We start from the raw sequence: 23909 nt of genomic DNA, 5'->3' as shown, positions 1-23909 counted from the left end.
CCGGACTAGCTGAACATAGCGGACAATGAGGAATACTGAGAATTCAAGAACAATTGCAGTGGGTTTTTGATCCTACTGCACGTACTGGCTTTGTGGGAGCCTAGGCAGTTTGAATGCTCACCTTACGAGACCTGGATAGAGGTGGGCAGTCCTTGGGCTTCCCACAGGTCAGGGAACCCTGATTGCTCTTCGAGCAGATGAGGGGGGGGGGGTCTTGATCGGGGGAGGGGGAGGGAAATGGGAAGCGGTTGTGGGGACGAGGCAGAAATCCTTAATAAATAAATAAATTAAAAAAAAAAATAATAAAAAAAATATTTCTAAATGAAAAAAAAAATAAAATGCTCAATATACATGTCCCCACCAGCAAGCCCCCACATACGCACATACATTAAGACATATATGTACCAATATACGCATGAATAAACATACATAAAACCATAGACACCATGTGTACATACATATAAAGGATAAAAAATTAAGAAAGAAATAGTAAAAATTAATTATAATATATAGAAAATTGTGTCAACACTAAATAGTACTTTACTTACTAAATTTGACAATATTTGCATTTCTTTTGTAACAAAATCAATCCATTACTTTGTCCCTGATTTTACCTATGAGCCTGAGTTAATGAAAATCAAGTATTAATATTCAGGGAAAAATAAATTTCACAAGTACATTGATAACTGCATTCTTATCTTTGTATCTTGACCATCTATTTGTCAGTATGTGTATTCTACACACTTGATTATTTAGAATAATCAATTTTTCAATTTAAATTTAAATAGAAATATTTATTGGATGGTTTATTTAAAATGCCATTGCTTGATACACTATGAATGTGAAAATGGTTGACATGACACTCTCCTATCACTATCAGTATAGTTAATAAAAAATTGCTTTAGTAAGGTAATAGAATATAAATTAAGAACTACTGTGTATTGATACTTGTAATTTATGAGACATTGCTAATTGGGTCATTAATTTTATTAGCATTATCAAAGCAACAATACAGTTCACTAAGGACAACATTTGACCATTTAAGTGACACATGAATAACTTTCAACATTATGGAGTTAATTTTTCATGTCAAATGATGATCATTGACAAAAATCACACATAAATCAATGACAGTTTAAATATTTCACATAGTGTTATTTCAGCATGCATGGAATATAGGAAGACTGATCAAGAAAAATAGCTTGGAGTCTGTTCTTAAGCTTTCTATATGAGAAAGAATTCGATATACCACAGCTGAATTTAAATGATATTTAACCACTTAGAGAACTCTGGTGCTATTTTTTTTTTTGGAAGAAAAGTGTATGGAGGAACATGGTACACTTTGGCTCTATGAAACACATCAGATGGCAGCAGCTAATACATATTTGCAAAAAGAAATATTATCAACTGCAAGAAGAGGAAAGCCCGCATTGACACTCCCACCTATCAGCAACGTCTAAAAGACACACCAATGACTGTAAAGTCAAGAGAGCCACAAGGTTGAAGTCCAGTCATTTAGAACCAACAGCTCTTGAACTTACTGCCTTCTCAAAGAATTCATGTTTGGTACTGTAAACCTATACAGCTACACCATGTCTGAGAGGAGAATCTATTATCTCTGTTTTCTGTAAAAAAAAAAAAAAAGTATAACTCCAATTACATTCTGAATGTCTATCATTATGACCACAGATAAGTGTAGTTTTCACAATTCTTCAAACAAACTTGATTTTGTAGTAGATGGACATGATTAGAGAAAGTCACAACTGGTCAAAATGAAGAGAAATCTGATCTGAGGTACAATGAGAAATTGCAAGAGCCAAAGGATCAGGAAGTCTGTTGATAGAGTTTCCTGTTTATGACAGGAAACCTGAACAAATAAAATCTTAACAATAAAGTTGCCTAAACAAATCCTGAATAGTGTAACATTGGAATGCCAACATGGAAGGAGAAAAACTCAAAAGTCCCCTGGATGAGAAGAGTTAAAATCTGTGGCTATTGAAAGAGAAAGAATCAATCTTCAGCAGAAGCCATCAATTGCTAGATATATAGGCCCAAACAGTCATCCCTAAACATGTATACATATAGGTTACATTGTATTAACCCAGCAGGTTATATTTATAGAGTTACGCACTTATACAAATATATAAAAATAATAATTAATGAAAAGGTCAGTGTGTTTCAAAGGGAGTGATGGGAAAGAGTGGAGCAGAAAAATGTAAATATGGTAAGGTAACGACATTTAAAAATATGAAGAAACTAAAATATGAACATAAAAAATAAGCATTGGGACCTGCCTGCAAAACAGCTTAAGAGTTCAAGTGCAGATCAAGTATATATGTATACAAAAATTTGTCCCTGAACTCAAAATCCTATTTCAGGATCCCTGAATATTTTATTCTATTACTGCATTTTATTAATTACATTCAAGCTTCATTACCAAAACTACCTGAAGATGTAAATTTTATCAAGAAATTTAAAGTGCATTTTGTAATATATTATTGATGTGGGATTCCTCTCTGTGTACTGTGATTACCATTAATGAATAAACAAACTGCCTTGGCCTGTTGACAGAGCAGAACTTAGGTAGGCTCGGAGAACTGAACTGAATGCTGGGAGAAAGAAGAACAGAATCATGGGATGTCAAGGAGCCATGGCCAGAAGTAGATGTGCTGAAACTTTGCTGGTAGGCCATGAAATCATGGTAATATAAAGAGGAACAGAAATGGCTTAAATTAATATAAGAGCTAGCCAATAAGAAGCTAGAGCTAGTGTGCCAAGAAGTGATTTAGTTAATACAGTTTCTGTGTGATTATTTCAGTTTTGGGTAGCCAGGATGAATAAGCAGGCCCTCGTTGCAACATATTATGAGCTTAATTATACGTTATATTACATAATACATAATTACATAGTACAATAACTTTAGAATGAAAATATTTAAACTAGAAATCTTTCCAGTATAATCTCCTTTAAAAACTACTCATGAGTAATTTGGGAAAGTTAAATTTATTATAAATATTATGAATGATTTTCAAAACAATTATAAACTCCTTATTGAGTTTCTTTTATGTTTTATTTAGATATTTTTACATAAATTTAATTCCCTAGCCTTAATCTTATTTTGATTATTTTTATCTGTTCATTTAGAGTCATTTATTTGATATGTGACACTTACATATTAAATAACAACAATAATGCTCTATTTTATATGTCATATCTGTATGTGTGCATGTGTGTGTACATAAGTATCAACCGTAAACTGCCAATTGTAGGTGCTGGGAACTGTACCTGGGTGCACTGGAAGTGTAGCAAGTGCTTCTCATTCTACAGCCCTAATATGTGATATTGCTGACAGTAAATATTTAAAATATTTGAAGTAAATTTACTGTGACTATGGATAATGATCAGTATTTTTTTACAAATACATGTAAGTCATGTTAATGTTAAGTTTCATTCTGAAGGGTTTTTTTTTGTTGTTGTTCCTTAACAGTGTTTTTTTTTTAAATTAATATCAATGCTTTTGTTGTGGTTTTGTTGTTGAAAAGAATTCACTGTGGAAGTAACTTCTCTTCAACAAGAGTAAAAGTGTATAAGATAGCATTCCCAGAAAAACTAAATCTGTACCTGCTTTTTCAAATGACTTATCAGAATTCCAATGATAAAAGACAATCAATTTGAATTGCTTAGAAACATAATGCAAACCAAAAATACTCTTGCCCTTATACCTATAAATAGTACAAACATCTGTCTGTATCCATCTACTAAACTACCTATTTAATGAATTGTTGAAGAGAAAAGAAACTCACCACCCCCCCCACACACACACATTACCACATTACTCTCAATGTAAGATTTAATTATTATTAGAATTACTTAATTTGTGAAGAAAAGTATACTAATAATTTCTTCATTTATTCTAGACCGTTAAGATATTTTAAAATTGATGCATTAACTTTGTCAATAATTTTATATATAAATAAATTTATACCATGTTTTTCTTTTTTAGGATTTATTATTATTTTTAATCACATACAAATATGTATATCTGCATACAATTATGTGCACAAGAGGTCAGGTGCCAAGAAGCACAGAGTTTCAGAGACTCTGGATCAATAGATACACAAAGTGATAAGCATGTAGAAACTCAACTCAAGTTTTTTATAAAAGCACCAAGTGCCTTTGGACCATCTCACCGGTGGCAAATGACTTATTTTTCAAAAGTATGAAAGGGATGAAAACTGGATAGTATATCATCTAGGCTCATAAATAATTATTAAAATTTTACCTACGTACCTTGCAACTGAATTTTATTCTCAGGACTCTGAACCAGAACAGAGCTGACAGAATCTAGGTTGTCATAGTTACTGCAGCCAAGAGGACCCGTCCGGGTTTCTGTCACCTGATAAACAAAACATCAACTTTATTATATAAATCAGACTTTCACAATGTTCGTTCTGTTGAGTATGCTTGTCTCCCACTACAATATTAAGTGTTTGGTGGTAAACATCACTGACAATTCTGAGAAGTAAAAGATAGCATCAAGAGGTACGTCAAATCACAAAGATGAGAAAGAATCATGTCTCCAGCTGATTTTCGCTTTTGGAGTCAGGCATAATTCTAATACATATAAAGATCATTTATAGAAAAAATGAAACTAACATATAATCACTCTGTTTCCAAAGAAGTAATAGGGACATACTCCTTAAAGCTGATAGAAAAACATTTGCTTATATAATAATTACTTGTGTTTTCATTTGTAAATCAGTCACTTCCCAAGCCACTCTCTAAAATTGACCATCAGTTTTATTACATGAAATGCAAATATAGACACTTTTATGAGTGCAGCAACTTCCAAACTGTTTACTTTCCATCTGCACAGCAGGCATGATGTGTCCCTGTTCGGTCATCATCTTAATTTTAAGACTTTACTGTTTGCATGGCCTTCTTCCACCCAAGTTTTTGAAAAGTTCTCCTTTCTCTATTTGGCAAATTTCTTTTTTAATGCTTCACATTAACCTCATTCATACAGTCACACTAAGAAGGCCTTGGTGTACCGCCATGAACTCTCTTTGTTACTTACTCCTTCTGGATCTGTGGATTGTAGCCTAACTGTGCTTTATTTACTACCTAAGGTCCACTTTTGAGTGAGTACATTAGTGGATGGAGACAAAAGATGAGGGGATTTGGGTGTGGGTGGTGGAATGGGGGAGATGAAGTGATAGGGGTTGATAGTGTGAAGGGCTGCAGCCAGGGTACAAAATAAGTAGATAAATAAAAGAAATACTGAAAATAAAATTCAAATTCTTTAAAATTTAAAAATAAAATTTCTTTGCTCTTAAACTATAGTTTAGATTAGAATTGTGGAATTTCATATTGGGGACACACATTAAAAAAAATCTACTGTTATGTGTATAATTGTATCATTACTTTAACAAAATATAATTCATTGTTAATACTAATTTCTAATACATTCTATATATAAAATTTATATTGACTGTGGATCTCTTCCTCTGCTTCCATCAGTTACTGGATGTATATTCTAATGACATCTGTTAGGGTAGACATCCATCTTATTAGAGAATGCTAGTTCAGGCAACCTCTCCACATTGCTGAGGTCATACTGTGGATTCCTGGGAATTTCACTAGCAGCAGGTTTCTCCCTAACCCGAAAATGACTCCCTCTGTCAATACATCTCTTTTATTGTTTTTCTTTTCTCCCTCCCCCAACTCAACAATGCTGGTTCCTTTGTATTCTCAGCACCCATCCCTTCTCCTCTAATACTCCCAACCCCCAGTTTACCCAGGAAATCTCCTTTTCTCTTCCCAGGGTGTTCCACAAGTCCCTCTTCGTGCCCTCCTAGTCAGGTAGATTCTCTGGGGCTGTACATTGTTATCTTTGCTTTAAATCTAGCATCCACTTATGAGTGAGTACATACCATGTATGTCTTTGTGGTTTGAGGTTACCTCACTCAGGATTTCTTTTTTTTCTAGTTTCATCCATTTTCCTAGGCAGGGCTCCTAGAAGCCAGTCAATGAGAGGGAGTGTGGTTATATGAACAAGGGGTTTCAAGGTCACAATTGAGAAACAGAGACAGTTGCTGGAGCTTGCGGCAGCTCACCAACTCTAGACCAACAGTTGTTGAGTTTGGATGGGACTGATATCAACTCTCTGAGCTGTGAGTGAAAGCTGTATGGTTTCGATAGGTTTGTGGGGCGCCTGGCAGTGGGAACAGGATCTATCCCTGGTTGATGAGCTGACTTTTTAGAACCCGTTCCCTCCAGAGATGCCTTTTTCAGCCTTGATGCAGGGAGGATAGAGAAATTACTGAGAGTGAGGATGAATCACAATACATACCAAAAACTCACATTTAGAGTTTATTAACAGAGAAGGCAGGATGAAGAAGAGAGTACTCAGGCCTGGCTGAAACGTGGTACAGGAAGAGAGTGTGGAACAGGCATGTCCAGGTTTTTAAAGACTATCTAGCACATGTGCACAGGGGATTACTTAGAAGTTTCACTCAGAGATCTCATGACCAGGCTGCACTGAGATCACGTAGGACTTGAGTACCCTCGGTGCTAAGTTGCCTAAAGGCTTGATGGTGCATATGCGGCCATGTGCCATTGATCTCAGAAGTGCCAGCGCCTGGAGTGGCTAAGCATTCTGCCATAATACTAGCAACTTTGTTGGTAGAACCGATAACAGAGGGCATTGGTTGTTGAAATAGGAGCAGTGGGGTACCAGAAATAATTACACGGAAACTGTATTCTTTTAAATACTGCCTGGCCTCTTATTGGCTAGCTCTTACATATCGATCTAACCCATTTCTAATATCCCTGTAACACCACGAGGTGTCTTACCAGGGAAGATCTTAACCTGTGTCTGTGTCCAGTAGGAGAATCGTGGCGAATCACTGACTCAGCTTTTTTCTCCCAGCATTCTGTTCTGTTTACTCTGCCTATCTAAATTCTACCCTATCAGAGGGCCAAGCAGTTTTCTTTATTACTTAACCAATGAAAGCAACAGATAAGATACAACACCCACCTCCATCAATTGGTCCTCACTCAAATTGATGTGCCCCACTTTGTTGACTCTCCATGGGAGGCCTTACCCTTTCTTAGGAGGGTATGAGGGATAAGTTGGGTGGGGAGCAGGAGAGAACGGGGAATTGTGGTTGGTTTGTAAAATGAATAGAAAGTTCAAAAATAAAAAGAAACAACTTTAAATTATATTATACTGATGGACAAATTTTATATGTCTTCAAGAGTTTGGAATTAGGATTAGTGCTCATGCATATTTTAATTTTAATATAATAACAAAATGGATATAAATAAAACTCAAACTTCAAATTATTAAACAAATGTTCCACATAATCCCTTGCCCCACCAAAGACAGAATATGTGTCATGATCATCTGAATTTTTTGATAATGAGTCGAAATATGGAAGTCTAATGTGAATTTCTATTATAAGGAATTATTATTCTTATTATTTTTAATAATAATAATTATTATTATAAGAAATATATTATGCATGGATGGGAATGTTAGAGCAGCAGTACCTCAACCTGCCTTGTGTTCAGTGGCCTAAGGATGGTAAGTTGTGAGGCTATGCATCAGGTAGCACGGTAGATGGAGCTTCACTAGCTCTGAGACATACAGCTGAACCTGATCAAAATTTTCCCTGTGCAGAACTTGCTGTGGGAATATGATAAGTGTGTATTTGATACAGTCCCTGAGTGTTTTTGTGGATTTTGCTTACATTATCATATTATTTCTGTTGAGGCCATGAAAACAGAGCAAACTTTCAAAAAATCACACAGGTAGTTTCTGATTTTTCCTTTCAACTCTTTCTCTGATGTTTCAGTTTCTAGAGTTCTAGAATTTTACAGAGTTCAAATCTATTTCTAAATCAAAGAAATATTGTAATTGCAGGGAAAAATAATACAGACTTGTGTTTGCCTCAATTAATTGAAATGTGTGCAATTAATTAACTGGAAATGAACTATCATTGCTATTAAAAACCATGCAGTATAATATAATTAACTAATTAATAATACATATGTAGTTTAAGAAAATATCTTAAACAAACAGCATTTCCCCAAATAGTTATAGACTATCTAATATAAAGCCCAACAAAAGTTTTGAGACATCCCTTTCTGAATTGTTTAGTGTTTTTCAAGAGACTCACCAAAATAATGTAAGTTTTGACTATTGACCTTGGTTCCCACCTAGAACTTGGAGTGAATACTTATGGCTTAAGACATTATGACTTTGAACTTGCAATATTGAGAACTTAAGCTCTATCTGACCTGAGAGTCTCCTACTTGACAAATAGCATTTATGATAACAGCAGAATCTACGCAAGCTTCCAAGGAAAAGAATCAGTGAAAATTGTTTCTAAGCTTTGATTGTTAAGAACTGAAACTTGGATACATGATAGCATTATATACCAAAGGACACAGTACTGACAAGCATACCTTGCCAGAAACTGATAGCAGTCTAATTATACTTAATAACCTCAAGAATTTTCCTTTTGACGAAAACTATATGGGCCTACTTAATGAGGTCAAGGAAGTTGGAGGGGAACCTACACTCCCAGTTCTCCAAACCAGGATAATTCCTGGCTACATTCTAAATATGTGCCCGTATAGTCACAAATAGTGTGGCTTTCATACTTCAGTCTCTTTGTAACAAATAGAAACCAATACAGAAAACATTGCCCATAAAAATTCAGAGATCAAGAAAACTGGTAGTGTCAAGTCTCAACACAAACATCTGTTGTGACTACTAATCCTAAGTCTCTTGTATCATAAAGTAAGGGGAGATGAAAATGTTTTAAAATAAGATGAACAAGATACTTGTTGTGAGATTGTCTCCTAGAAATTTCAGTGAAACTATACTCATGAAATCTCAGTAACATGATAGTCCAAAAAAAAATACTGAACAAAAGACAGTATTGTATGTATGTGTGTGTATATATATATATATATATATATATATATATATATATCCCAAAGGTAAATACCCCAGGTTATTGAATATCAAGTGACTAACCCTGAGTACATATAAATAACACTAACATTTTATAGACTGAATGGTTGTGGTTATATATTTGGGAATGAACACATGTGTATGGATACATATCCACAATCATGGCTTCTAAAGCTGAAACATAATGTTCTTTTGTATAGCATTGTTTTAGTGTTAACATAGTTACTTATAAATGAACACAACATGTTTATTGTGGCTGTTTGGATGTAATTGGCCTCATAAGTTCATAGGGAGTGGTGATATTAGGTAGTGTCACTTTGATGGAGTAGGTATGACCTTGTTGGATGAAGTGTGTCACTGTGGGGGTGGGCTTGTGGTCTTATAAATGCTCAAGCCACACCCAGTGTCTAAGTTCATTTTCTGTTGCCTGTGGATCAAAATGTGGAATTCTCAGCTCCTACTCCAGCACCAAGTCTTCCTATATTCTACAGTGTTTTGGAATAGTGATAATGGACTAAACTTCTGAAACTATATTAATAACACCAGCTTGTGCTTATCTTGGAACCTGTCCATATATGATAGCGTAAGAATGACCAGTCGCACACAATATTGAATGTTGGTTAAACAACAAAAAAAATCCTTTGTTAAATATCACAGGTCAGAAAAGAATAACACCCAGAAAAAGAAAAGCAACAGGTTTGCATTTCTGAAGCAGCTAATGATACAATTGTGGAGTTTGCATAAATAAGTTCAAATAAAAACCCATATATATATATATATATATATATATATATAGAGAGAGAGAGAGAGAGAGAGAGAGAAAATGAATGTTATTTTGAAAATAATACATAAATGTACAATCAGACATTTTATTTAATTAGGTATTGATTTTAAAGTATTACACTTTGTATCCTCACTGATTTTTAAGATTATTATCTGAGTATATGAGTATAATTTCTAATTATTCATGAATTCTTACATGTTGCAGTAGTGAATATAGGGTCTTGGGTACTATTATCAAGTTCTGTCCCATTTCCCCAACACCATGTCCCTACACATACTCTTTATCTAGTAAGATCTTTTGTGTTTGGATCTTTAAATATAATATAAGCTATTTGGACATCAATTTTTCAAAACTGAGTATTGCTTCTCAAATATTTAATGTCATGTATGGTCAAATAAATTACTTATTTCAACTCAGCTCTGTTATATTATTTTTTAAATATTTATCTTATGAAACGGTTAATGTTTCTAAGAATGTTACACAATCGTCAAAGGGAAGAATTTCTTATCTCTTTCAAGTTCTGAAAAAAAACACACAAAACTGTGTCTCTTTCCCCTTACAGTGTCTTGTCATCTATGTACTATTTCTTGGTTACATGACTATCAGACACAGAGAGTAGCAATATTATTATTTGTTCAACCTGCCATTTTCAATAAAAACAGTAATAAATGTCTGTGTTGGAAATACAAGCAACTAGATAAATTACTAGCCCAGAGGAACAACTGCTAATATTTTCCCCATTTTTGCTTGTTTACCGTCAGAGTTTTATTACACATGAAAATAGTTGAAACTAGAAGAGATTGCTGTTCATAACCATCGTTTGCTCATAGCGTCAACACATTCACAGCAATCTCTCTTTGGCAGATCTTTGATTTTCTTATCACTTTATTTGTGTTTACGCTTTGAAACTTTCACCCACGTATTCAATGTGTTCTGACAATATCAAACCTCCACTCCTTACAAGTCCTCCTAGGAACCTTATATCACGTCTCCCTCAAAATTCATGTCCTATTTGTTTGTTAGTTTTGCTTTGTGTTTTTCAGATCCTGATTCTGCTTAGTGCTGCCCAGATGCAAATAGGTGGAGGGACATTCAGTGGGGGTCACCCTACCTAAATTCTTCACATAGATCTAGTGAAATGAACAAGATCATAGACCTGAACTTTACAGGATAACTCATCCAGAAGATTTTCATTGAAAAGACATAATTGTATTTCATGGTTAAATTTAGTTGTACCAAATAACTTTTAAGGAATTATATATAACTCTGTTTATGTAAATTAAACACTAAAAATTGGTTAGAATAAAGTAACTAATTTGCAAGAGCTATGCTTAAGTCAAGAAATTAAAGAGATTAAGAATCTGAAAGAGAATCAGGGGTACACTAGAGGATTTGGGTGTATAGTAAGAGTTAATAATGATGTAAAAAATGATGTAAATACAGTTCTCATGCATGACATTCTCAAAAAATAAATTAGACAATATATAAAATTGTTTATTTTTTATTAATGAGCTAAAAAAATAGAACCATAAAGAGATGCTAGTATGTACTTTATAAATGGTTAAAAAAGAGAGAGATAAAAGTTATAGCATTGGTAATACTGCAAACTAATTGCTTTACTGATATCTTCACTAAAAAATGTCTTTAAAAGTAGGGAAACACAAGCCTAGGTGTCCAGTGTGAAGCAAGTAAATGTGACAAAAGGATTGCAAGGACATTGAAAACAAGAGCATTCTCAGCATGCAGAGCCTGTTCACAGGGCAACTTAGGAAAAAGTCACAGTCGTTATTAGTCATTAGAAATGTGGAAGTGAATTGAAAGCTTAACTCCTGCAGCAGAATTGTAAAGACAAAGACATCGAATAAGGAGGACCGAGTCTTAAAAATGTAATGTACAAAAGTCTATTATGATTATGTGAAATCAAAATTAGATGAATTAAAAAACAATGGAAAGATAAGAAAATACCATGCTTCATTTTTATCCACCAAAAGAGATAGGCAAAATAATTTAGTGTCAGAGACCAGGATAGCAGTTTCAGTGTGTGGAAGTGGCAGCAAAGTGGTATGGAGACTTGCTAACTTTTGAAACTTGCAAATCTTGATTTAAACAACAGTTCCTGAAATGGTGATAATTTGAACTATATATTCTGTAGTTATGTTATATAATAACAACAGGCTTAACAGATTAGTATCATCTTTATTAATAAAATTAGCTAATACTTTTTCTTAATTCATTATATCAAGACAGGTACCAAGTCATATACATCTGCTGCCACAGTTAAGGATTTCTTTGTGCCTATTTATCCATTTGTCTGTCAATAGTCTATGTACCAAGACCAGAGACATGGATCAGTGGTTTAGAACATTTACTGCTCTTCCAGAACTAGATTCAATTCCCAGGACCCACATGACAGCACAATGTCACTTGCCACCCCAGCTACAGGAATCCAGACCCACTTCTGATCTCAGAGGATACCAGACATACATGTAATGTAAATACATGCAGGCAAAAGACCCATATACATAAATGAATAATTCTCATGAATGAGTCCATCAATACATAGATAATGAAATAGGTAAGTAATCCAAGGGCTGAAGAGATGGCAGAGCAGTTTAGCATTGTTACTGCTTTTGCAGATGATCTGTGTTCAGTTCACATCACTTGCATGTTGGAACACAAAAATGTTGGAACACAGCAATGTTGGAACACAACCAATTGTAACTCCAGCTCTGTGATCACTTCTTCAAGAGTCTCTTTCTTTCATGCAAGTGGTACTTATTAAGTTTGCAACTTCATAATAATAAATAAAATAATAAAAATAAATAAAATAACATATAATAATAAAGTTAATAAAAATATTTAGAAAAAGTAAGTCCAACTAATAATAGCTCATCTGAAAATATACCTAAGACATTTTAAGGCTCGAAATATTACTATTACAAAACTACCAACATAAGTGCTATAAATCATTTATCTAATGTATTTTTAAATTCGTGTAGTTATACTTTATTAGCAACAATCATAAAATTACAAAACAAAAATATAACTATGGTGTATTCAACTCTTATTTTCTTGCTAATAATTGTACAGAAAATAGTGAAAAAGTTCATTACCTATAAAGGAAATCAGCCCATAAATATTTTTGTTTTATCTCACTCCTTATTACAAAGAAATAGCAAATTAAAAACTTTATTACAAATCAATATTTAATGTACGAAACTTTCAAAGAATGTTCTGGAGAAAAAAAATCAATGAAAAACCCCTCAAAATATTAAAGTTATATGGAAATTTGAAATCACCAAACTTTTCTGCTGCCAATAGAGGATATTTACATATCATATATTGTTCACATTATCAGATTCCCAAACTGAATTACAAACAATTAAAACTGTTGATACCAAAGGAAAAAAATGACTGTACTATTTATTCAACTGAAGGTATAGTTTTAAGATTTTTCTGATTTGTGTGAAATATTACTATTGACAAAGTATTTTAAGTATTTAAATTATTTCTATTCTCTAAGTAATCAATTACTATTTCAACATTTATTAAACCTAAACCTTTAACATCAGACAGTGTAGAACTGGCTATTTATTTGTTTGTTTGTTGATTTGGGATAGAGTTTCTCTTTGTAACAACCCTAGCTGTCCTGGAACTAGCTCTTGTAGACCAGACTGGCCACAAACTCACAAAATCTGTGTGTCTTTGCTCCTGAGTGCTCAGATTAAAGGCATGCTCCACCACCGCTCAGCACAGAACTAGGTGTCTCTCTCACTGAAATACTTCTACTACTTTATTTTAACCAATAAGAGAATTTTCAGATATCATCATTTACAAGTGTTTGAAAATGTTGTCATTGGATTAAGCTTTCTTTGGGATCAAAGATATTGTGTAATTTTCAAAATAGTTTAATTTAATATGTTATTTTAGAAATGTGTAAACTCATATGTCATATACTGCTAGATAATATGCATGAGTACAACCAATAAGTTCATTTTTATATCTACATGAAATAATACCGAGCATTATGTTCAGTGTAGGATGCATAATTAATAAATATGATTTTGAATATAGTTGACATTGTCAGGGTTTTTTTGAAACTGTTCTACTTATTTAACAGAAGTTCAAAAATAGGTTATGGTATATAATTAATGTTCATATTACTAATGTTTTCTTATGAAAATCACAATTGTCAATCAAACACAAGTTTAATTTTTAGTATATACTGTTATCAAATTACATTTCTATGCAAAATAAATGCTCGCAAAGACTTGTTTACTGAAATCCTATTCCCTATCATGTGAATGGATTTGATATATATTTGGATAATGAATTGATTCATTTATAGGGAATCATTTTTGTTTTATTCTACTTTTATGTGTTGTTAAAGTTACGTACAAATTGTATGCCTGTTTGAGTTAGCATACATGAGAGTGCAGATGCCTCTGTGGTCCTCAGGACAGCATTAGATTATCACCTGGGTCTGGTGATAAAGGTGACTCTGTGTGTCCCTTATTTGAATGCCCAGAACTGCACTCTCGTCATCTACAGGAGCAGTTCATGATCTCAAAGACCTCAAAAGAGACATCCATCTCTGTAGCCACAGTCAGTTTAGAAAGATTTTCTGATACTTTGTGTGTGTGTGTGTGTGTGTGTCAGGAGCTTAGATACTTGAAAAAGGAGATTAAGAAAATATTATAGATAAGTGTGTGTGATGAGACATATCCTTAATACATGCCTTTAGGAGACAAAGGAAAGACAGTCTCTTTGAGTTGAAGAATTAGGTGTTCTACATTGGATGTTTGAGGTCAGACAAGGCTACTTACTGTGACCTTGTCTCAAATAGATGCTACAAAACAACAATATTCATTAAATATCTACAAAACAGAGACTATAAACCTAGGCTATTAAATGAAATAAAAACAATGTGGAGTAAAGCAAGTTTATGTGACAAAAACAGTTAATGTTTGAGAAGATTATTACAAAAGCTAGGGCACCAAATTCTTTGGGAACACAGCAGAGTTTACCCCTCAGCCCAATTACTTCCAAGTGATTTCTTCTTGTTCTTGGCTCCATGAGTTCCCACACAGCTACAATGATTGGCCTACTTTTATGTACCTTACAAATTATCCTCTATCAAAGGAGTATTGAGGTTTCCCACTGACAAATAGCCTCACGCCAATCTATTGAGGAAAATTGAGTGCACTCTTTGGGCACACATTTAAAAACTAAAATTTCACAGCAGGCTAGAAAAGAAGAAATGTTTAGAGGATCTTGAAGTGTCTATTAATGTGATGTGTAATAAGGTAAACTAGATACAATCGAGTCAGGACCAGGTTGCCTAATAAACACAGGATCTCTTTGTGCTTAGACCATGGTTTCCATGGAACTTAAGTGCATAACACTTGTTGACCATGGAACAGTCAAACCTGTGGTTCACTCCTAGATGCTGGGTTTTTTTTTTTATTTATTTTAAATAATACAGATCTTAAATCACAGAATTTTAGGACACTGGAGAGCAAATAAAAAATTCGTTCCTTGTATAACTAAATCCTAGGACATACATTCAAAAGGCTTAGGCTATGTTTGTGATTGTTGCTATAACTGACAGTATGCGTAAGTGTATGTTTGTGCTTTATTATGCAAGCTCCAAAAAGAATGTTGTTATACTGTATGATTTTATACACTCTAGTTGTCTAGGCTTCATCTGATATCTTCAATATTAACAACAAAGAAAAATAAATTCTCCCTCCAATGGGGCATATACAATTGTCCAGGGTGCTGCAGATCTGAACATGCTGCCTGGATATAGTAAGATTTTTACGGGCCCCACAGTTGGCAGTGTTGCTGTAATGCTTCAATTCCTATTGTCTTGTAAGAAATAAATTAATTTCTAGGAAAACTGAGCCAGTATAACAAGGCAATAACTCATTGTGTGTATTTTATAAATGAAACAAACTGAAAAAATAGATTATCAGAAGTCTTTTTAATTGTTTTGGTTTTTTTCTTGCTCTTTGTATTATAAACTATTAGATTTTAAGTTTGTTCAGGCTTGTTTATTCATTCAATTTTCTCTGTGTGCCTGACGGATGTGTGTATGTTTGTGTGTGTGTGTGTGTGTGAGTGTGTGCGTGTGCATGTGTGTGTGTGTGTGCGCGTGTGTGTGTAAGTTAGAACTCTACCTGGAGCCAGCTTTCTTATTGCACAGCATAATTTCTGAGGATAAAAACTAAGGTCATTAGTCTTGCCAACAAGTATCTTGATGCACTGAAACCTCTCAGTTGCCCCAGATTTCAAGTTTCATTATATTAAATCTGAATACAAATGTTTAAATTAAAAAGCAAATAGTATTTCTAAATGAAAGTTGAGTAGAAATATAGCATCATTATGAAATTCACAGTAATTTTTGACCATTTTGAAGAATAGCATACAATTAGTGTTCCCATATAAAGTAAGATACCAAATTTGATGCAATCTGAAAGACTAAATTTAATATAGCTAAATCTTCCAAGAAGAAGGATTAAAAATATTTCCAGCCCTAGAAATAGTGATTTCTGTCTGGAAAAGAACATTCTTAGGATGTTCATGGTGGGTTTTTTAGCTCTTTTTCCAAATGCATTTAATGGCCTGAACCTTCAAGTTCTCAGTCCTTTTAGATGGAATAATGAAGAAACAAGGCTGGCCGAGACTTTGATCTACAAAAGAGCACAACACAAGATCAAAATCAAGTCTGTTGTAGCACCCAAACAGAACTGCATTGTTCTGTTTGTTGATGTTATTTTAAGACTCCATTGTCTACAGTGGAGAACTATCCCCCTTAACTCCCATTGTCTATCACAGGGTACCGGTTTCTGGAGACAGAGCCTCAACCTAGCAGTGAGAAATAAGCTGATGCTGCTGAAGCTCTGTATTAGTATCCCAGTTCTCTATCCTGCCTTCTTTGACAGAGTAACTGAAAATACTCATGAGTAAAAATGTCAAGCACTGGCTGAAACTCCTTCACTGAATTAGAGGACAGTGATAACAGAATCAAGGACACTGACAAACCATTGTGGCTAGGAGCTCACACAAAGTGTACTCTGGCCAATCTGTCACTGTCAGAGTGCCAGCAAAAGTCTCCCAAGTGTTGCAGCATGTGAGGACGCCAATGATAGGTACCTGAGTAGAAAAAGGTATTTGTGTGTCTCTCAAATTTAATAAAACACTTCATTATTACTCTTACTTTTAATTTTTCTTTGATTTAGGAAGTGAAATACTGTATTAATGTATTTTTCAAATGTCTTCTATTTTACTTTTTAAAGCAGCATTAACATAATAGTTCCTATTACTTCTTTGAAATTGCATATTTAATATAATTTTGAAATATTTATTAAAGCTATTCTTATTGATTGTGCTTTTTGAAGTTCCAGCCTTATCACACATTCCTTAACAAAACATTCCTAGCTCTGACTTCATTTTTCTCTTTGTAATAGGACAAATAATGCCTGTGCATAGACTGGCTGAACTTTCATACTGAGACTGTCATATCCATCCATTTATCACCCAATTAAATGAGGACCCAAGAGAACTGATGAGCACAGCATAGCAAAGCTCTGGACTTGAGCATCATTAGCAAGACAGAAGTGGATTTCTTGTTGCAACTGGCCATTACAGAACATTTCTTTCATTTGTTTTTTATTTGAACAAAATTGGCTTTGCTCATAAAAAGTACGTGAAAATTCTAATTCTTTCATTATTAATAATCACTAGGAGTAGCACTAAGATGACTTCACAAGAACATAAATTAATTATGTAGGAAAAGAGGAACCATAAGTATCACATAGACAGTATGTGCATTATTGCAATATCAGAACATACAGAATCAAAATACTAGACACAATTCTTTATGATATTTGATCATATCTTTTAATACTACCCTCACTGCATTTATTTTTCTTATAAATTTTGCTTGAAAATTATTATTCACATAATTTTTAACTTTAAACATTGATGAAAGTATTGAAACTGCTATATAAAGAATTATTCATTTCAAAGTAAGTTTATATATTTCTTGGAGGAAATAAAGTGTAGTCTATCCACCATGAACTCTCACACATCTTTCTCTTATTTCTAATGCCTTGCACCCTGTAGTCGTATTCTCGGTGTTATCCTCTGGACTCGTTAGTTCATCTAGAAACTTTATCCCAAGAGGACATCTGTACTCCGGTGGTATTTCTCAGATTGTTGGGGAGTTTTATTGAGAAATAGGAGCATTCAGATCGTGATAACAACAAAGCATCATGTAGCAGAACAGCTCATCTTTGAAAAGGTTTAAGTCTATGAAATTGAATATCCACACTGGTCTTAACTATGCCATCTGGAGATGTTTAATGCTTCAAAATACCAAAAATCCACCAAATTGCAACATAATTATTAAGAAGATACATATTCTTAGTCTTTCATTTCAAGTTTTTGATTTTTCATTTTCAATGCAAGATTACAGGAGAAAATTTGGACATATGGAAATTTGATAATGTAGAATATCTAGGGAAGCTTTTGATGAACATGGAGCATATGGCTATTTTCCATGCTGTGAAGTGAATGAAAGCCCAGAGCTGCTATTTCAATGGCATGCTTTGAAGTATAATTCCAACCATTTCAAAGCTGTTTCTTCTAACATATTTTAGAGGCAATTATCAATGTTATAGAAACTTTTATTGGTTTATTTATATTCCTAAACATGAGTTTCCTATGTTTCAAAGATATAATTATTGTATCTAGTAGGCCATATGCCACTTTTCTAAACCATTTACTAATTCATTATCAGTGAAGAAACAAAAATATCCACTTTGATAATTTGTGACTGAGTGGTTTCTTCTGTTTTAAACACCTCATTCTACACAGTAAAATGAAAAAACCCTCTAGGAAGAACAAGCCTAAACTAGTACTTCAAGTTATTTCGTCATCTTTCCTACTTCACTGTAAATTTTTTTGAAGCCATCAATATAACAAAGATATTAAAAATCACATTCAAATATGTAAAAACAATAAATTTCAAACTATAAATAATGTTAATATGCTTTATTAACAGTTAGAAAAAATTCTAAGTTCCAGAAAAAGAAAGGGAACTGCGCTGCAGCCATTATGTTGATCTCAATTTCAAAGCTTGTCAAGTACCAGCTTTTTAAGTGCAGTACATGCAACAATTTAGAGTTACAGGTTATAATAGTTTTATTGCAGTGGGTGAAACATATGCAATTTATATGTATTGTTGGAAAAAATACTTCTTTCCATATGTATACATATATAAAGCTTATATGTATAACTTATCATAAAGCTTTATATAAGGGTGTTTTGTTTTTGTTTTATTAGAAAAATGAATCATTTACTTCAAGTTCAAGATTCATATTAAAGAAGAGTCTGGCTACAATTCCATGTAGTTACTAGCTATCAGAGATACACAGAAGTAATTATTTTGATCAATATGACTCTTTAATATATAATACTTTTAAAAATTATACACTAATTTTATCATAAGTCCATCAAATTTACAGAAACTATCAAAGTTGATATATCTGAGTGCATAACATGCTAGAATTTCAAAAAAATCATAAAATTTGTTCATACCTTATTGAAGCACTTAAAACATATATAAAATTTATAAAAAAAACTGAAAGAGTGCCACTAAAGTAATTTAAACAAGAAAAAATGGAATTGTATATAATATAATCTCCATTTCAAATACTCAACTTTTTTTTATTTAAAATAGATTTCGTTTCACTCTGCCCTTACCAAAGTAGCTTCATTTCTTTTTACAGACAGAGATTACTGTAGAAAGTCGGAAGGGAAGAAAATGTAGAGAGGATTGACAGTGTGGTGCTTGCCCTGGGTTATCTTTTACAAAATAATTCCTACACTTAATGTTCTAGGGACTTCTAGAAAGATTATACAGAACATTTCCATAAAGATTCAGAGGAATAGGACATGTGCTGTAATAAAGACTCTCTTAAAACAATTAAAAAATCTTCAAGCGCCCAGATTAGAGATGGAAACTGTTCTGCAGGACACAAAGTAGGGAGGAAACGTTGGAAAATAAAATAAAAGATACTTTGTATGACATTCTCTTTAAATTAATAAGTATATAATATTATTTTGATAAAAGAAAAAGACACCATTTCACCATGTTTTAGAACATTGTAACTTTACTTTTCAAGAGCAATGTAGGTGATTTCGATATGCTGCTGATACAGAAATCCACTGATAGCCAAATACACAACGTAACTTAAAACAAATCTTGTTTCTGTTTTACATGTAGCTTCTTATATGGTTGGATACCAAACTTTATAATATGACTTTTAAGATGCAGTTATAAAATACGTCAGTTTCTCTTTTATTATGTTAATTTTAATTATTCTTTTAAATCTCTACTTTTCTTTTCATTATTTAAAAAAAACTGTCTTATTACATCACACATATCAATCCAAGTTCCCACTCCCTCCCCTCCTTCCACTCCTTCCACCCATCCCTACCCCAGACACCAGCTCCTCCCCTAAGAAGGCAAGCCACATTGCCTTGGGGAAGGTCCAAGGCCCTCCCCACTATATCCAGGCTGAGCAAGGTAGTCAACCAAAGAGAATAGGCTCACAAAAAGCCAGTACAAACAGTAGGAGTAAATCCTGATGCCACTGTCAGTGATCCCCAAGTCTGTTCCAGTCGTGCAACTGTCAACCACATTCAAAGTGACTAGTTTGGTCCTATGCTTGTTCCTTCCCAGTTTGGAGTTGGTGATCTCCTATTAGCTCAGGTAGACTGTTTCAGTGTGTGTACCCATCAATACTTTGACCTCTGTTCACATCCTCACTCCTCCCACTCTTCAAATGGACTTTGGGAACTCAAGTCAGTGCTCCAGGTCTCTGACTCTGTTTTCAACAGTTGTTCGATGAAGGTTCTGTGGTGATATTTAAGGTATTCATCAGTCTGACTACAGGGGAAGGGCAGCTTGGGCACCCTCTCCTCTATTGCCAGCGCCCCCACTGGGGTCATCCTTGTGGTCTCCTTGGAATTTCTCTAGAGCCAAGTTTCTTGCTACCTCCATAATGGCTCTTCCAATCAAGATATCTTCTTCCTCGCTCTCATTTCGGTCCTTCCTCCAACTCAACCATCCTGCTCCCTCAAGTCCTCCTTGTCCCTTCCCTTTCCTCCAGTATGGTGGTTTCTCAGAAATTTGGGAATCACCCTACCTCAGGATCCAGCAATACCCCTCTTGGGTATATACCCAAATGATGTTCAATCATACTTTAAAATACTCAGCTATGTTCATAGCAGCATTATTTGTAACAGAGAAAACCTGGATGCAACCTAGATGCCCCTCAAGCGAAGAATAGATAAAGAAAATGTGGCACATTTACACATCAGAGTACTACTCGGTAATTGTAGAAAACAATGACAACTTAAAATTTGCATGCAAATGGATGGAACTAGGAAACACCATTCTGAGTGAGGTAACCCCGACCGGATGAATATGGTATATATTCATTCATAAGTGGATACTGGCTATTAACAAAGGATATTGAGCCTATATTTCATGATACTAGAGAAATAGAGAAGCTAAGTAAATAGGTGAACCATAAGAAAAACATATATAAAGCTACCTGGAAAGTTAAGATAGACAAGATTGCCTGACAAAGTTGGAACATAGGGGTATGGGGTGAGAAGGGAGAGTTAAATCTTTTTCCAAAAGATTTATTCATTATATATTTACATGTCAGAAGAGGGCACCAGGTCTCATTTTTTTAGTTGTGAGCCATCACATGGTTGATGGGAATTGAACTCAGAACCTTTGGAAGAGCAGTCAGTATGCTTTACTTCTTAGTCATCTCTGTAGCCCAATTCATTATTTTTTCATGACAGATCTAATTGTGTGCCTCTAGTTAGCTTGAAGTTTACTTTGTAACCAGGCTCACTGTGAACTGAGAAATTTGGATTAAAGACATGTGCCATCATGCCAATCTGTGTTTGAAATATTTTTATGTTTAAATATTATAAACTATAGTAATTCAGCAAATCACTTACATTTACAATAAGCATAATTCAGTAACCTAAACTTTAGTATCTATAAAACTAAAGGATTACAGATGCCTTCCTTTGTGCATAATTTCTATGTTTTATTAATGCCTCTAAAGAAATATAAAAGAATACTTTAAATTCATTTTAAATAAGAAGTATAATGAAGTTGGATGGTGGGATATGCCTTTAATCTCAGCATTAGGGAAGCAGAGGCAGGTGAATCTCTGGGAAATCAAGGCCATCCTGGTCTACAAGAGCTAGTTCAGGCTCCAAATCTACAGAGAGACCCTGTCTTTGAAACAAAGAAAAAGAAAAAAAAAATGTGATGAAGATTTTAGCTTCTCTTTTAGTTTGAGTTAATTTTAGTTTGCGTGTGTGTGTGCGTGTGTACATGTATACAGATATGTGTGCACCATGACACATGTTAAAATCAGATCAGATAAATGACAACCTTTAATAGTTTTCTCCCAGCGCTGTAGGGCCCTGGGCTTGAGCTCTGCATGCATCAGTATCCACTCATTCATTTGTAAGGGGTTTCCCACTCCAGTTTCACATTTGCTTATATTAAAATGATGGATTTATAGAAGATATTGTTACAGAATTCTACCTATAAATTTTGGTTATTTTATTTGTGAGATCTCATGTTTATTACACAGGATGAGTAGAATTCATTCATTCATTCGTTTCAAAAACTCTGCTAGCTCTTTACTTTTAAGTTTCATTTTTTCTTTAAATGGGTAAATGAACCCATCTATATTTTACATAACATAGATAAGCTTGATTTCTGGATCTAATATGTTATAACTTTTATTCACTTTCTTTGTTTCTTTTCCACTTTCCAAATTTTATTGATTTAGTTAATATTGCTATTCCTTACCTCTGGCTGTGTATTCAAATTCAGTCTGTCTCTTGGCAAATCTTTAATGCCCTATTGTTTGTTTATTCACAAATCTTTACAATTAGGAAACAATTATTTTCAAATATATTTCTATAATTTATATATATATATATATATTTGTGTGTGTATTTATGTAGTTATACATATTCATTTCCATATATACATATAAAGCTGATTTTCTGATCTATTGCAGTAAATTTTATGATAATGTTTTTGTTTAATCTTGATTGCTTATTTCCTTAGAGCAAAAATTTGTATTCTCAGTTGTTCAATTTTCTTAAAATAGTTTCTCAATACTATCCAAATCTCTGTGTATTTTTTTTTCCTTCCTTTCTGTTGATTTGAGGTAGATACTCAAGAACTGTTCCTTGAGTAATAAATCTCTTTCAATTTATCTGCTGCTGCCACTACTTTGACTTGCATTTGCTAAAACGTGAAAATACTTCAATTAAAGCATATTTTTCATTTTCTAATTTTTTTCTCAGTTCGTTCTCCTATTCAAATTGCCTTTATTATTTTTAATCACTTGGAATATGGTTCAAATGAAAAAATATTAGAATATTTCACTTGTAAGACTCACAAGAACAGTAGAGTATCCTAGAGGGAGTTTTTCCTTGGGTTTAAAGTTACAGATATCTGAGAATCATTATGCATTCCTTGAGAGAAAAATCAATTAATGTTTTTGGAGTCATTCTAATTTTGTCTCATAGCCTTTTACTGTTCAGATATCTGTCTCTTCTGAATAGCTACATCCCAGACAAAAATGGTGCCTTTACCATTTATAATGAATACCACCACAGAAGTGAACATATCAGCATCATACATAATCATTCCCTATAGAAGCATCTTAACTGAACAAATTTTAAAACATCAGTCTATGCATTTAATTATAATAACAATTATTAAATCACATGTGGATTATTTTGTTTTAAAAATAAAATTTAATGTTATAAAATTATATTTTTAAAATAAATTATATTTTTAAAATAAAATCTATTAAGCAGTGTAGATTTCAGAACTAAGCACTGATTTTTGTTATATCATTAATAAAAGCACAGTGGTTATCAGGTAAATTAAATAATAATTGCACACATTTAGTTTAAAAAAGAAATGATTGTAAAATTCTGACTCCAGTGTAAATCATAGTTTTCCTCTAGGTATGATTGTATATAAGATGAGGTTTAAAGCTTTATCTA

General features: G+C 33.5%; 1 protein-coding gene across 1 annotated transcript in view; it reads right to left on the bottom strand.

Moving 5' to 3' along the window:
- Positions 1–23909, bottom strand: part of LOC121446219 (BMP/retinoic acid-inducible neural-specific protein 3-like) — a gene marked incomplete at its 3' end in the record, with an annotated part of 257918 nt that overhangs the window by 2944 nt on the left and 231065 nt on the right. Inside the window, exon 5 of the mRNA XM_041648686.1 lies at positions 4291–4396. Within this exon, the coding sequence (XP_041504620.1) occupies positions 4291–4396 (106 nt within the window). The remainder of the gene's footprint in view (positions 1–4290; positions 4397–23909) is intronic.

Source organism: Microtus oregoni, unplaced genomic scaffold (genome assembly GCF_018167655.1).
Source record: "Microtus oregoni isolate MIOR12 unplaced genomic scaffold, Mior012 000003F_ref0000135, whole genome shotgun sequence".
NCBI classification, from domain to species: Eukaryota; Metazoa; Chordata; class Mammalia; order Rodentia; family Cricetidae; genus Microtus; species Microtus oregoni.
Note: the sequence above shows the minus strand (reverse complement) of the source record. Positions and strands in the feature narration are given on the sequence as shown.